A 15,634-nucleotide genomic window follows, 5' to 3' on the forward strand; every position below is an offset into this window, starting at 1 on the left:
CCACTGCCACACACTAGTGCACATAAGAACCCACTGCCACACACTAGTGCACATAAGAACCCACTGCCACACACTAGTGCACATAAGAACCCACTACCAGATCGTTTCTTAAAAAGAAGTTTCCCCAAAGCCAGTAAAAGAGTCAGAGACAGCCCCTGTTCCCCCTGTTAGGAGTCCCACAAGAGGACCAAGCTACACAACTAACACATATGCAGAAGGCCTAGGTCAGTCCCATGCAGGCGCCCTGGTTGTCAGTTCAGTCTCTGAGCCCTGATGAGCCCAGGTTAGTTGATTCTGTGGCTTTTCTTGTGGTGTCCTTGACTCCTCTGGCTCCTTTCCTGGATGGAGACAGAAGAGGGGGTTGAGAGGAAGGGGGAGGTGGGGAAGATGGATGGGAGTGGAGGGTGGGGTCAGGCTGCGGCTGGGATGTAAATAGTTGAATTGCTGGGCAGTGGTGGCACATGCCTTTTGTGTGGTTGGTTTTTTAAGTTATTTATTATTTTCATTTTATGTATATTGGTGTTTTGCCTGCATGCATGTCTGTGTAAGGGTGTTGAATCCCCTGGAACTGGAGTTACAGACAGTTGTGAGCTGCCATGTGGGTGCTGGGACTTGGAACCTGGGTCCTCTGGAAGAACAGCCAGTGCTCTTAACCGCTGAGCCATCTCTCCAGCTCCTGGTTTTTGTTTTTTTAATACAGAGTTTCTCAGTGTAACACTCCTTGCTGTCCTGTAACTCACTCTGTAGACCAGCCTGGCCTTGAACTCAAAGAGATCCACCTGCCTCTGCCTCTCAAGTGCTGGGATCAAAGGTGTGCACCATCACCCAGCTGGCACAGGTCTTTAATCCCAGCACTTGAGGTGGGGGGCAGAGGCAGGCAGCTTTCTGTGGTCAGCTTGGTCTACAGAGAGTTCCAGGACAGCCACAGCTACACAAAGAAACACTGTCTTGAAAAACAGAAGAAAAAAAGGAAAAAAAGAGTTTTTTGTGGTTCTTCTAGTTTTTAGCTCTGTAACACTGCTCCCTGTTTTATCTCTATCAGGAATGGTCTCACTCCTCTTTGTGTCTGGTGATAAATCTTTTTAAGTGGAGCAGTGACAAAACAAACCATTGAACACTTTTAATTTAGTCCTAGTTGTAATAAAAATCATTTAAGGCATGTCTTATGTTTGTGTTTCTGAAAATTCTTTCAAGAGTTATGAAATTGCAACTGCCCTAGAAAATCGAAGCCACAAGGTTCGGTACTCAGATACATTGGAAAGAGGATCGATTGTCTTCTCTCTGTCTGGTATGGTATATTTGCTAATTGCCTTTACTTCCTTTTAAATATGTGGATGTACATATTAATTTTTGAAATTCAGTAGCAATATAATAGCTTAATATGTTATCTTTTAGAAGAGTATACGGGCTGCATTTTGCTTTTGCTGCAAAATCACGCATATGGCCAACTGTAGGACTCGTCCCTTTGGTTAAATGGGATCTGCTAGGGGATGGAAAAGGGCTTGCTTTGGGACTGAGGCGAAAATAGAAAAGTCCCCATCCATCCATCCATCCATCCATCCATCCATCTACCTATCTATCTATCTATCCATCTATCTATCTATCTATCTATCTATCTATCATCCATCTATATTTAAGTTAACGGAGGCCAGCAGTAGACCTTGGCCAAATGTACATACCCAAACCAATATATGATGTTTTCCCATTAGTTTTATTTGCTGGAAAAAAAATCATTGGAGAACTTTATGGGAACAAACGTTCTGAAATTCTAAAATTGTGGGTGAGTCATGGGCAAAGTACAGGACTAAATTAGGCTAAGAAGGTGTGGGAATATTGAGGTGCAGCTCCATCTGTGCTTGGGAAGTAAGAGACGTGACAGGGGTGGAGGAAGGGAGCCGTCTCCATCTGTGTCCAGCCACAGTGCAGGCTGTCCAAGGCCAGCCTGGACCACACAGTAATACCATCTCAAAATAAGAAAGAAAGAGAAGATTCTATTAGGAGGGTTACCGCTCTAGCAGAGATTTTGGATGGCAGGTACTTTCTGAGTCATCTAGAAAGACCTTCATGCTGAAAATTACCTGGGTCCAAAATCATTCCTCTTGGCTGAATAGAAAACACTCCAGAGAGAAAGAAGTCAAGTGTTCTTGGTGACGTGATGTTTTAGTTGTCATAGAAAACACTCCAGAGAGAGAAGTCAAGTGTTCTTGGTGACGTGATGTTTTAGTTGTCATACGTATGTTTAACCCTCTGACAAGCCCCGCAGAGAACTACTCTCTCCATGTCCTGGAGGACAGTGAGGATCAGAGAGGTCACGTAAAGTGCACACATGCATTCAGTCACTGATCACATGCTGCTGTCTAGTCTTACCTACATGTTCACGCCACAGCTAACTCAGGTTTCCCCTAAGACCACTGTGATGAATTGGCCCCATTCCGGACACCAGATATCTGCTCACTGGGGTTGTTTTCATTTACCTGATTCCTGAGCTTCTAGGAAGGTTTCCAACAAAAGTTTTGAAGATTTGCTTTAAACTACCTATCACGTTGATTTTTAGCTTTTGAAAGTCAACACAGGATCTTCCGAGGTGCAGATGGGTTAACACATGGAGTGCTTGTACGGTAGTGGGTGTGGGGAGGGCATGGCTCCTTCCTGGATGCCTGTCCCTGGCTGTTTATTGTGTCCTTTGGAATAGCCTTTCTAATAAGACAGTAAATGTTTCCAAAAGTACTTTAGTATGAAATATATTTTGAGACAAGTTCTAGCCAGGCAGTATGGTAGTGCACGCCTTTACTCCCAGCACTCAGGAGGCAGAGGCAGGTGGATCTCTGTGAATTCAAGGCCAGCCTGGTCTACAGATTGAGTTCCAGGACAGGTTCCAAAGCTACATAGAGAAACCATATCTCGAAAAACCAAGAGAGAGAGAGAGAGACAGAGACAAGTTGTTATTCTATAGTCCTGGCTGGTTCTGTAGTGCAGGATGGTTTTGAACTCACGATTCTCCTGTTTCAATGTTCCATATGCTGAGATTGTACACGTGCACTACCACACCTGGATTGAAGGGTTGACTTTCAAAATAGACTTAATCTTTTAATTAAAATTAGGCATCACTTTTATGTGCCCAGTGCCTTAGGTAGAAGAAAAAATGACTGGGCAGTGTCTTCCCTTTACATACTTGGAACAGTCACTCTGCTGTAGCGCATGGCAAAGAAAGACTCAAACCACCTTGTAATGTAAAGATTATAACAACAGATTTATATGAATATGTAAATGAGTTTGGGGTCCCTGATCTTACGGAATTCACTTTATATGACCACATTATATTCACCTTTTCTAGGAGTTGCATTTTTATTGGTGGATGCTAAGGAATGTGTATCAACGGAGGAAATATTTCTAACCAAAATTGAGACGTTTATTAACATTCACCAGAATAGTTTTTTGGTTCTGTTTGCCCCACTGCATGGGCCTGAAGAATGGAATCTCATGTTCAGGATTCATCAGAGGTATGGACCAGAGCACAGCCCCGGGTTTTGTTTGTATTGTTTACACTGCTTTGTTTACTTCAGTTCTTAATGCTTGTAGGCAATTGAGTTTTGTTTTGCTAGAAGACAAACTTTATAACCTGCCATTTGTAACCAAACAGGGCAGACAGCTGTTCCTCAGGTTAGGACTAGAGTTGATTTGGTGACAGACCTATTCTACAAAAGCAAGCCAAAGAGCTCTGAATTCTGGTCACACAGCCACCTCAGATCCTGTGAGGACAATGCAGGGCGTGACTGGATGAGCATGGGACAGAGTGGAGTGCAGTCTCTGTCCTGCTGTCGACAGCAAATGTGACCCCCCCCCACTCTTTTCAGGTTTTTGGGCAGTAACTTACGAATACTTCCTGTACACAACACAGCAAATGCTGCTGACCTCATGTGCACTATAGCTAAGGTAAGTCCCCGGGGGAGAGGTACTCATACACAAATATACGCTGGCCAGAGATTTTAAGGTTTTTGTTTTTAAATAAATTTTTGAGATAATTACTCCATTTCTTCCTCCCCTTGCTTCCTTAAAGCCCTCCCATGCACCCCAACTCTTTCAAGTTTATGGCCTTTTTCTTTAGTTGTTACATGTATGTGTTCCTAATATCTAAATACAACCTGTCAGTCCCTTTGATGTTACTTGTATGTGTAGGCTTTCAGGCTGACCACTTAGTACTAGATAACCAGTGTGGGGCTCCCCTGGAGGCTCCATCTCCTGACGTCAGCATCCCAAGCTGCCTGCAGTGCTTCGCCTAGACTTGGCTTCTCATGCTCTCTCCCCTTCCATGTTAGCACATCGACTGGTGTCTCTTATGGCGTGTTTGGACATCCATACTGATAAGACTTCATGGGTCTAGCTTCTGACATTTCTAGGAGACAGTCTCCCAGCAAACTCCCCCACTGTCTCTTTAAAACTCTTTGGGGCCCTTTCTGCAAGGACCCAGCCTCAGGTGCAGAAGCCGTTGGCTCTTGGCTCTGCATCCTCATCAAAGAGAAGTTTCCTGGATGAGGGGTGTAGTTAGGGATTGTGCTGGTTTAGAGAAGTGGTGGTTGTGGGTTCTCCAAGTTCATGACTTCACTAGTCCCAGGGAGTTGGCTAGGTTCCTGGTAGCATGCATGACCGCCCTCTTGTTGACCAGGTCTTACGTCCAGGTAGTTCTTGGTTCTGCTAAGACATGAGTGCCCCACTGCACCTTATGTTGTTGTCATGCTGGTCACTGTGGTCACAGGCGGCACAGCTGGGGAGGACTGTGGGTTGCTTCCATCATTTGGAAGCTTGCATGGCATCTTCTGGGACCATGAAAGCTAGTTCCTAGAAAGCCGTCAGGTCCACTCTAGCTCTGGGCCTCAGTGCCCTGTGTCTGAAGTGTGTAGAGCCTTCAGCAATAGGGACTTACCTTCCACATGTGGGGCAGCCAAGGGCAACAGCCACAGCCTGTAATGTTTGGGAGTCTCCAGCAACTCAAAAGAGGACTTCTCATGCCGAGTGATGGGGTTTTTGTTAGATTGTTTATGGCTCTTGGAAGCATTGACAGCCCAAGTGAGAGGATCTAAGACATGCCACCACTCCAGTAAAATGAATTTTTAAATATATGATCCTACAGAAAGACTGTTTCTGTAACTGCTGTTACATTTTACATCTCCCTCCAGACTACCTCCAAGCCAGCCTTAGACAGCATCTGCTATAGAATGGTGACAACCAAAGCTTACATCATAGAGCAAAGCCCTGTTTGGAGAACACTCCAAAAGCTAAAACTGAGTACTGATTCAGTTAGTCCAAATTCAGAGTTTTGATTATAAGTGTTCATTTAGAAAAATATAAAAATAATTAAACTTATTAAATTATAATGTCCAAATGTCTATTTAAGACCATTTATATTTAAAATATGTATGCAATTAAACATGATTTTATTTTGGGAGTTTGGTTGAGTGGTTCCGTTAATGTTTTTGAGTGTAGTTGTGTGGGACAGTGCTCCTCGGGCATATATAGGCCCTTGCTATAAACACTGGAAAAGCAAAGAGAAAATAATTGGTACATTATGTGGACGAATAAAGCATCTTGACTACATTTTTTTGATGTTATAAAACAAATTAGTTTGTATCAAATCTTCTAAAGAAGTACTTTTTAAAAAAATTATTTTATGTGTATGGATGTTTTGCCTGCCTATGGTGTGTGTGTGTGTGTGTGTGTATCACATGGGTGCCTGGAAAAGCGGCAAGACCGCGCCATCCCTCCAGGCTCTGGGAGGTGAAGGCTGGGTACCACGCATCTGTATATCAGAAACTGACAACCCCAACTGTATTTTTCTAGAAGTAAGTTCCTGTGTTCCTGCAAATAATTTTTTGACATTGTAAAACATACTGGAAACATCATCTTATTGATTTTTATTTATGAAGCAGAATTTTTACTTTATTCCAACGTTTTCTTCAGAGGTAGACTTTGTTTTGATTTCAATGAGTTCTTCTACTCGAGCTAGAACACTTTCAATCAAGTCAAATGTGAAAAGAGCTGAATGCAGGACCTGAATACCAAGAAAAGAACATTACTATGGTCATTACTAGTCTTTTTGGGAGAGGGTCTCGTGAAGGAGCCCAGACTGGCCTCCAACTGGCAATCCTTCTGTGTCAGCGGGGTTCCAGGTCCACGTCCCCACACCCAGCAGAATCTGTGTTATTAACGCGGTTTCTAAAGCAAAGCATAGAACAGACCTCAGACTGGATGTAGCTTAAAATTTTGGGAGTTACCTTAAGTTGCATTTCAGGAGGCATAGCAGGGATTTCTTCTCCACCTACAGTCACAGAGCAGACGCCTTTGCACGTCGAGGCTGCTGTAAGGGAAGAAAGGACCTTCCACATGCTGCCACCTGAGCAGCCCCCAGAGTCGGCACTGGGCAATGCTTTACTGCCAGACTTTACTACATCTATCTATGAACTTTGTGTGGGTATGTGTGGCATGGTACATGTGTGTGTGGGGTCACAGGACAACTTGGAGGAGTTGGTTCTCTTCTTCTACCGCTTGGGCCCCAAAGATTTAACCGAGGCTTAGGGCTTGGCAGACGGCAAGCACCTATTGGGCCATCTTCTCACCTTTCAGATTTTAATAACAATTTAATTTAATAATAATTTACAAGCTACTTTAATCATTGATAATTTTAAATTGTGTCAGTGAGGTAACACCTTACAAAATATTTGTTACCAACAAATAAAAATTAAACACTAGAATTGTGCAATGTGAGCGGATTCTTTAGGTAACAGCTTTATTGGTTAAGAATCATTTCAATTACACAAATAAAGCTTTCATGGCCTCTCACTTTTGCATAAATGAACATGTACTAAAATGTGATAGTTTGGGGCTGAGAGCACTTAGCACTCTAATAGCACCCACACGGAGGTTCAGAAACACCTGCTCCATTTCCAAGTGATCCACCCCCTCTTCTGACTTCCATGGGCTCATACACACTTACACATAAATGCACACACACACAAAATATTTTTAAAAATATGATCATTTCAGAATTTAAATTTCAAACTTAATAGAAAATAAAACTACATGCCACTAACCTTGGCTGTTTCGTTGGCTGTTTTTAATTTCTGCTTCATAATGTGCTTTTGACATATTAAGTCCTATATGAAGTGGCTTTAAAAAATTATTTTCAATCTTTCCAAGTTCTGTCCATAATCCAGTCTGTTCAGAAGATTAAATGAACAAATTAGTCCCTTGGTTCAGCATCCAGAGGATGCCTTCTGTTAATACACAGGCACCACTGGGAGAGACAGCAATGTTGGTGTCCGTCAGGAGTGCCCTCTGCAACCGACACGGCAGCCTAAACAGCTGCTGGTTGTGAGCTGTGCCAGAGTGAACTCTGACATCCTGCCATCTCCACACCACTTTAAGAAGGCCTCCTCACTGGACTATCAGTCAGTGTGCTTGGCCACGGGTCACATTCTAGGGATTTGTTCTCTTTCCTACTCATGGAGACTTTTAAAACCGAAACAATTTGACCAAGGTAGATGGTTACTTTAGCATTATTTTGTCATATGTCCGAGAAGTTTTCACGTCAAGATCATTTACAACTGTGGTACAAAAAAAGGGGACAGTAATGAAGTTGGTTTTTTTTTTTTTCTAAAAAAAAAAAAAAAGGACAGATAAATACAAGAAATTGGTGGTATAAGACTCCGGTACTCTTTACACCAGAAAATAGAGTTTACAAAGGGAATTCAGTTATCTGTAACCATGAGAATGAGATGGAACACTTTATAGTGAGCTTATGGGAAGCTTCTGTAACAACTGATAATGATGACTCCACACGCCTTTCCCTGAACTCTCTGGAGCATTCATGCATTGCTAGCAGGGATGTTAATCTGTCCGGTCACTACAGAAATTGGTATCAAGGTTCCTCAAAAATCTACAAATAGAACATGAATCAAAGCTAGCACACACTTAGTGATTCTCACACACCCAGGTTACATCCAAGCTAGGTGCCCATCAAGAGGACAGAAAGAATGCCATGTGTACACGAAGGAGCACCAATCACCATGGACTTCCAGAGGAGTGCCTGGGACTGAAGTTAATCTGGTGTGAAATAAGATGCTCAGACAGTCCTCACATGCAGAACCCAGCTTTTTAAAGAGAAGGACATGAAAGCAGAGGAGGGCTACTGGAGAGAGGAACGAGCGGGAGGAGGCCAGAGTGTAAGTGGGGTTCACAACGACAGACATCTTATGTGCACCTGTGAAAGTGTCATAATGAAATGCATTATTTGGCCAAATAATATATGCTAGTAAAAAGACTTTCAAAAACCCCATCTTCTGCTGGGAAATGCAGAGGTCTAAAGAGAAACTAGATAGGAATTCAGACTTAATACCTATCAGTGCATGCAACATCTATGGACTACTCCTGGGTAAACAAAGGTGCATTTTATGATGATTGCATTGCAGAGGTGCCTTTAAAAACAACGTCCAACGAAGGAGAGTGCAAGAATGTTTCCAAGCAGGAAAACGGTAAGTTGTGGTATATCCACATAATAGAAAACTACATAGACATTTTTTTCTTGAATAAATACTGAATGGAAGAAACCACTTTGTATAGCATGACTTCATTCTTAAGAAAAATGTGGCAACCTCACCTCCCAAGGGCAGTAATTATAGGCATGAGCCATGGCATCAAGCTAAGGGCATTAATTTATTTTAATTTGTAATCCATAACATTAAAACATTAATAAAAACACCCTTCAAAATTGGGCTAAAGAGAATTTCTCTTGCATGCTGTTTAGCATAATTCCATCTTTCCTGTAATGAACTGTACTGCTTTTGGAAGCGTGTAGGCGTAAAGACGCTATGGAGGTAAAAATATACTCTGTCTTACAGGAAAGTTACCACATCTTTTTTAAAACACAAAAGAAGAAAGCGTAAGATTTCTTTCATCTTAAAAAAGTAACAAGATTTTTACAGTGTTTATAAGGATTGAACTTTTGAAATCCTCACGATTGCCTGCCTTTCATTTCATATCCAAGTCACTGACTTAACAGTTCTGAAACCTTTTGAGTTCTGTCTTAACCATGCATTAAAACTTCACTGCAGCCAGCCGGGCTATGGTGGCGCATGCCTTTAATCCCAGCACTCGGGAGGCAGAGGCAGGCGGATCTCTGTGAGTTCGAGACCAGCCGGGTCTACAAGAGCTAGTGCCAGGACAGGCTCCAAAGCAACAGAGAAAGCCGGTCTAGAAAACAAATAATTCACTGCAGCCTACCCAACCCCATTAGACATTTTTACAGCACAGTGAGGTAGGTTCTGAAACAGGTAGGAATCTTGCAAAGACAGTCAACCATAATAAAAGAAATGGAGCACGCACCAGGGATGTTTGGTCCCGCAGAACACGCACTGGGGACGCCCCCCCACCTGCCAAGAACACACTGGGGATATCATCCCCCCACCCCCGCAGAGCACGCACTGGGGACGCCCCCCCAACCCCCCACCTGCAGAGAACACACTGGGGATATCGTCCCCCCACCCCCGCAGAGCACGCACTGGGGATGCCCCCCCCCCCTCGCGCAGAGCACGCACCGGGGATGTTTAAACTCATCTCGCTTTTTCACTGCGGTGCTAAGGATTGAACCCAGGACCTCACAACAGGCAGTTATTCTGCCACTGAGCTACAACACCACTCCTGGCATATTTTAATTTTGAATAACAGACATTCGAAAGGATTTGAGTGAAGAGGACAGAAGTTAACAGCACAACTATGGCTCTATTTTAGAATGATCTTGCAGTTCAAAACAAGTAACCACTATCTGAAGAAACCCAACAGTAGAGAATGTGAGCTATAAAAATTAGAGACAGGAACTATTCGTCTATAAGAGTCTAAAAACGACAGGAAACTAAGTGTGGGAGAAAGCGCTGAAAACGCGCAGGGAGCCCAGAGTGGGAGGACCCTGGGCGAGGAGGACGTAGGAAAGTGGAGGTTGGCTCCAACTCAGGCTGGTCAGAAAAGAGAGATTATCACTCCTGGTGAATCACTTTATATTGGAAGGGATTCTGTCTCCCCGTGTGCCCTTCTGGCCTTTTAGTTTTCATCTCTTAGCACAACTAAATGAAAAACTGGAACTGGTAGGGGTTCCTCCAAGTAAAAAGGCACAACCCCGCATCACCACAGTACCACGGTCACTGTAAGCGGCCAGAAGCTGCACTTTTGCTTTAGACAGGGCCCTGCTCTGCACTGCAGGCTGGCCTGGAACTTGTGATCCTTCCTCAGTCGTCCCTGTCAGTGCCACCGTGCAGAGAAGTCACACCTGGACGGAAGCTGTCAGTTACTTGCTAACCACAGTGGCTAAATTTGCTTTTCCTTGTAACTGTTGTTAGGAATGTTTCCATTACAGACAGGCTACAAAGCGTATAAGGCATCAATGTGGCAAGTGAGACGAGGACTTTTACTAATAATTCCTTGGTATAAAAATGCTTATAGTGGCACACAGATAAAAAACAAAACCCAACCAACAAACAAAACCAGTATTTGGTGCCTAGGGAAAAAGAAACCATTAATAAGCCAGCCCTCTCAGTCATATTCTGTCCTTCGTTATAAAATGTCCACACTGAGAAGTAGCAAGGCTTTACCTATGGGTGTCAGGATAGACAGCAGAGACTCCATAGAAAGTACATCTGTCCTTCCTAGTCAGTGAGAATCCCATCGTCTCTGGTGTATGTTCAGCCTTCCTGACTACGGCAATGCTAAACTCACAGCTTCCCTAAGGACACCCGCTGAGGTCAAGGCCCAGGGCTACTCAATTTATATTGTACTTTTTTGTTTGTTTGTTTGTTTTTGCCTTAGCCCCTTTAGGAGGCAAGTGTTAGTTTAATTTCAAAAGTTCTACAAGGAGTCATAGCTAACTTGTATCACTTTCTAGACATCCACATTTGAGCCAATGATTGACCTTTCCTGAGAGAGGATTGATGAGAAGGGAAACAAAGAGCTCTTTTCTTCCAGCCTTGTGAAGAATGGGGCACAGCACCTGGCCAGGACAGCGGTCACCTCTGTCAGTGAATGGGTGGCCATGAGGACATATGGGAGCGTCTGTGGTGATGGTAAATTTGATATACATGTCTGTGCACTTCATTTATGTAAATTTTACTTTCAAGAAAAATGCTGACATATATTTAACTCTGCCTAATGAAATATATGCTGAAATATTTGGGACAAAATATATTGATAGCTACAGTTAATGTTGAAATACACCAAATTTTACAACAATGAGAGCCGGGCAGTGGTGGCACACACCTTTAATCCCAACTAGGGAGGCAGACAGGTGGGCGTCTGAGAGCTCAAGGCCAGCCTGGTCTACAGAGCTGGTTCCAGAGCAGCCAAGGCTACACTGATACCCTGTCTTGAACGGCTGCTGTAAAGGTCTCTCATCGCTGCTGGACCTTTCAACGTTTTTCACAATAAGACAATCATCTAGTGTAGACGAAGCCCAGTGTCGAGTCCGCTAGGTCCACTCACGGTCCTGCTGCTCCTCGGACTTCTCATCCCCAGGTGGGACTTACCTGAGTAATAAAAACTGTGGCACTTTTATGTGAAACTTAATTGCTTTCATTCTGCCTATCACTTTAAAAAAGTCCAGACTGGCGTGACTCATATGGTTACAGGTAACAGGAGAGCAGTTATTAGAACGGAGTAGGCAGGAAGGAGCCTAAAAGTAAATGTGATTTTACTGCATGACAAATCTCCCTCAAGTAGCTTACTATTTATTGAACACTTCTAATGAAGTGCTATTAAAAAAGATCCAACTTCCTACACACCATTCAAAAGCACTGTTAACAAACTCAGTTTTGGGGCTAAATATGTTTCAGTTTGTCATGTCTGATGAGATGATTTAGAATAATTTTATTTCATATAACTCTAATTAAAATCCTGAGCTATATACAAGCAGAAGAGACTGAGCAAGGAGTTCAAGTGTTGTGGAGCTCCACAAGGCCAGTTAACAGGTGACCAGCAGGACTGTGGCGGTTTGACTGTAATTGCCCCCATAAGCTCATGGGGGGGGGGGGGGACACATGGGAGGTGTGGCTTTGTTGGAGAAAGTGTGTCACTGTGGAGGCAGGCTTTAAGATCTCATTTATGCTCAAGCCACACCCAGCATCTCAGTTCACTTCCTGTTGCCTGCAAGATGTAAAACTCTCAGCTCTTTCTCCAGCACCATGTCTGCCTGCATGCTGCCGTGTTCCCTCCATGATGATAATGGACTAAACCTCTGAACTGTAAGCCACCCCATTAAATGTTTTCCTTTATAAGAGTTGCTGTGGTCATGGTGTCTCTTCACAGCAACAGAAACTCTAACTAAAACAAAGGCCTAGCAAGACTTCCTAAAAAGAGCAGAGACAGAGCAGGAAAAACAGGTTAGATGTGAGAAGCCAAGTGTGCCTGGGAGCCGACAGGAGGTGTCAGAATTGGTACCCAAGTGTCACAGCTGGGTAAGAATAACAAAGGTGTGCTCAGGACAGTGGTAAGCACAGCTCATGCATTCTTAATATACTCACAGGGTCTTTCCCAAATAATTCACTTACTTGGTTGTCATTTTCATTATCTTTGATAACCAAATACCTCAATAAATTTAATGAAGCCATAATCCTGTTAATTAAAAAATAACTTGTTATCTTCAGTATAGATTTATGTAATCAACAGCTGAAATATATTAAGCAAGTTAAAAGCTTGGAAATGACACTGTCAACACAGCTGCCCTTGGACACTATCCCCACCCATTTGTGGAGTGGCAGCAGCTCATGGCTGTCCTGATGTGAGCTCACAAGACTAGGTGAGCATTATTTCCTTCACCCCAGAGACAGCCCAGCCATCCTCGAGATCATCATTTCTTCCCCACATCCATTCTAATACACCAAAGTGAAAGTTTATACTCTACATGGGAAAAAATAGACATGGAAAACAAAGTCCAAATACTTAATCCCTTTGTGCACTGTTTTTGTGAGATTCTTAAATTCTAGTCAGAAATGCTGTGGTTTCACAAATCTCTGTGTGATGCTGAGATGGAAAATCAGTCACTTGGGCTGCAGAGGTGGCTCAGAGGGTAAGAGCACTGACTGCTCTACCAGAGGTCCTGAGTTCGGTTCCCAGCAACCACATGGCTCACAACCATCTGTAATGAGATCTGATGCCCTTTACTGGCCTATAGGATATATGTAGGCAGAATACTGTATACATAATAAATAAATCAATCTTTAAAAAAAAGAAAAGAAAAAGAAAATCAGTCACTGTCCTGGAAAGAAGAGATTTTGTTTCTATCTAAGTCACTGAGTAACTTAAATAGGAAAGGCTTACATACTTTTATGAACTAACTACAGGTCCTAAAATCACAGGAAATACTTTCTTAGTTTAGGAATTTTACTCTCAGAACCCTGGCGATGGTCACCTCACCTATCTGAGTTCTGTAGTAAGTCTGTTTCAGCACCCTCGGGGAGGGACAGTACCAAGTCCAACAGCGAAATCAGCTGAGGGCCTGCAAACCATTTGTTAGATGTTTTCTGAAAAGCAAAAGAAAGATTATGAAAAGTTCATGTAATAGCATGATAAATGTTGCATATTGTTACAGATTCTCTAACTCTCATTCCTATGTGCCATTCACTTTCCAGACCTAGGGAAGGTCTTACCAGCCTGAGAACCCTGGGGATCTTTTTCTGTGTGGGGTTGGTTATGCATGGCCACATACAGATAAGACTCAAATTTGTATTTTCCTGAAGTATACAGCACAACTTATATTATCAGCCAAAAGAAGTAATACAGTTTAAGTTTATAGTTAATGAAATTCAGGGGGGCAGGTTTTCTTTTTAAACGGGATTATACTTTAATATTACAGACAGAAAAATCCTGTGGGTAAACCAACACGGACATATGCCACACATGAATAAACTGGTAACTAACCCAAACCTGGGTCTGTATTCTTACCTTAAATGACGCATCAATCTGATTTTTGATATTTTGAATTACGAAGCCTTCCACACCGGAGTGATTACTTGTATTTAATAAGCACCTTTAAAGCATAATTATAACACATGAAATTATATTAAATTGCAATATAATAGTGATAAAAAAGTTTACAATTCAATTGGGCCTCACGTAACTTCTGATTATAAACTTCACAGTGGGGACAATTATCAGCGTGGCCAGTGACCTGTGAAGTTATCCTAACAGCTTTTGCTTTCACTACCTGGTAAATCTCATGTACAACTGGGTCTTTAAAACACCTTTTTAGTGTGTGTGTATACATGTGCATAGGTCAGAGAATGGGTGTGTTGTTCTGTCAGCTGGTGTGTGTGTGTGTGCACACATGCACACATAGGCCAGAGAAGGGTGAGTGTCCTGTTCTTTTGTGTGTGTGCGCGCGCTTGTGCACGTAGGCCAGAGAAGGGCGAGTGTCCTGTTCTTTTATATGTGTGTGTGTGTGTGTGCACGTAGGCCAGAGAAGGGTGAGTGTCCTGTTCTTGTGTGTGTGTGTGTGCGCACATGCACACATAGGCCAGAGAAGGGTGAGTGTCCTGTTCTATCCATCTCCTTGTTCTTTTGAGACAGGGTCTCTCACTGAACCTAAAGCTAGGCTGGTACAGCAAGCCCCAGCAATCCTCTAACCTCCCACCCAGCACTGGAGTTAAAGGCACATAGAGTCATGATCAGTTTTCGTTATTGTTACATGCTCCCCCCCCCCCCCCCCAACATGGTTTCTCTGCATAGCCTGGCTTTCCTGGAACTCACTTTGAAAACCAGGCTGGTCAGAGACCCTCCTGTCTCCGCCTCCCAAGCGCTAGGACTAAAGGCAGCAGCACCACTGCCTGGTGTCTGCCCAGTTTTTGTGTTGATTCTGGAGATCTGAACACAGGCCCCCACGCTTGTGAGAGGGTGTTCTTACCACTGGGCCACCTCCTCAGCCCTCAAACAACAAATTTCTATTAAACCGTGCATATAATTTAACACGCCAAGAGTGAGCACCGGTACAACCTCAAAGCACAGAGTGCTCCCTGTGAAAGTAGGCTGCCGCTGGCTTATTCGCTGCAGGAAACCCGACGGCACTGCTAATGGCTTAGGTCTCCAGTGTCCCCAAAGGCTCATGTGCTGGTTCTCACTTGGTGGTGGTGGCATCTTTAGGAAATGGGGCCTCATGAAAGGAAACTAGGTCCCTAGGGGCATGCGCTTGAAGAAGGGACCGGGACTCTAACCCTTTCTACCCAGCTGTCCCTGTGCTCCTGGCCACGACGAGGTGAGGTGGCCCTTCTGCTGCCCTAAAGCAACAGAGCCAACTGCACAGACTGAGCCTGTAATGGGAAGCTACTATGAGAAAGGGGTCTCTCAGCAGAGTACGGCGGGACAAAGTGAGAAATCTGGTATAAGATCTAAGGGCTGAGGCTGTGTGAGCTGGGCCTGACTCTGTTGTCAGAGGACTAGGACAGGCCCTGGGATGCTAGAACTCTACACTCCCCGCATCCCGACATTGCTTCAATCAGTTTGCGCCTCATTCTTACTTAGTACCCGGCCCAGGGTGAAGTGGGCTAAGATGGTAGGCTACGGTCAGTGTTGTTGGAATACACCGCCTCCTAGTGGAAGAGGAGTGGAA

At 43.6% G+C, this 15,634-nt stretch overlaps 2 protein-coding genes and 1 long non-coding RNA gene across 12 annotated transcripts in view; 2 read left to right on the forward strand and 1 right to left on the reverse strand.

The window, feature by feature from the left end:
* The window catches only part of CUNH1orf146 (chromosome unknown C1orf146 homolog), a 13,390-nt gene extending 6,312 nt beyond the window's left edge, over nt 1-7,078 (forward strand). For 2 of the 3 annotated variants that reach the window (XM_050155603.1, XM_050155604.1), the window contains exons 3-6: nt 1,195-1,288; nt 3,335-3,500; nt 3,855-3,933; nt 5,175-5,810. In XM_050155603.1, coding sequence (XP_050011560.1) covers nt 1,195-1,288; nt 3,335-3,500; nt 3,855-3,933; nt 5,175-5,318 — 483 coding nt within the window. In that variant the 3' untranslated portion in view covers nt 5,319-5,810. Of the gene's footprint in view, nt 1-1,194; nt 1,289-3,334; nt 3,501-3,854; nt 3,934-5,174; nt 5,811-6,319 lie in introns of those variants that run through there. The other variant, XM_050155605.1, reaches the window with a different exon arrangement.
* Glmn (glomulin, FKBP associated protein) overlaps nt 5,884-15,634 on the reverse strand; it is a 110,100-nt gene continuing 100,349 nt past the window's right edge. For 5 of the 8 annotated variants that reach the window (XM_050155594.1, XM_050155600.1, XM_050155598.1 and 2 more), the window contains exons 14-18: nt 13,975-14,059; nt 13,447-13,553; nt 12,582-12,645; nt 7,086-7,209; nt 6,053-6,352 (exon numbers count right to left, since the gene is read on the reverse strand). In XM_050155594.1, the coding sequence (XP_050011551.1) occupies nt 6,150-6,352; nt 7,086-7,209; nt 12,582-12,645; nt 13,447-13,553; nt 13,975-14,059 (583 nt within the window). In that variant the 3' untranslated portion in view covers nt 6,053-6,149. The other 3 variants (XM_050155597.1, XM_050155595.1, XM_050155596.1) reach the window with 3 other exon arrangements.
* Nucleotides 7,206-12,310, forward strand: LOC126509615 (uncharacterized). The gene is made up of 2 exons (XR_007594218.1): nt 7,206-8,525; nt 10,925-12,310. It is a non-coding gene; the product is annotated as an uncharacterized lncRNA (long non-coding RNA).

This window comes from Alexandromys fortis, unplaced genomic scaffold, assembly GCF_014885135.2.
Source record: "Alexandromys fortis isolate MF-2015 unplaced genomic scaffold, M_Fortis_MF-2015_v1.1 scaffold_87, whole genome shotgun sequence".
In the NCBI taxonomy this organism is placed as follows: domain Eukaryota; kingdom Metazoa; phylum Chordata; class Mammalia; order Rodentia; family Cricetidae; genus Alexandromys; species Alexandromys fortis.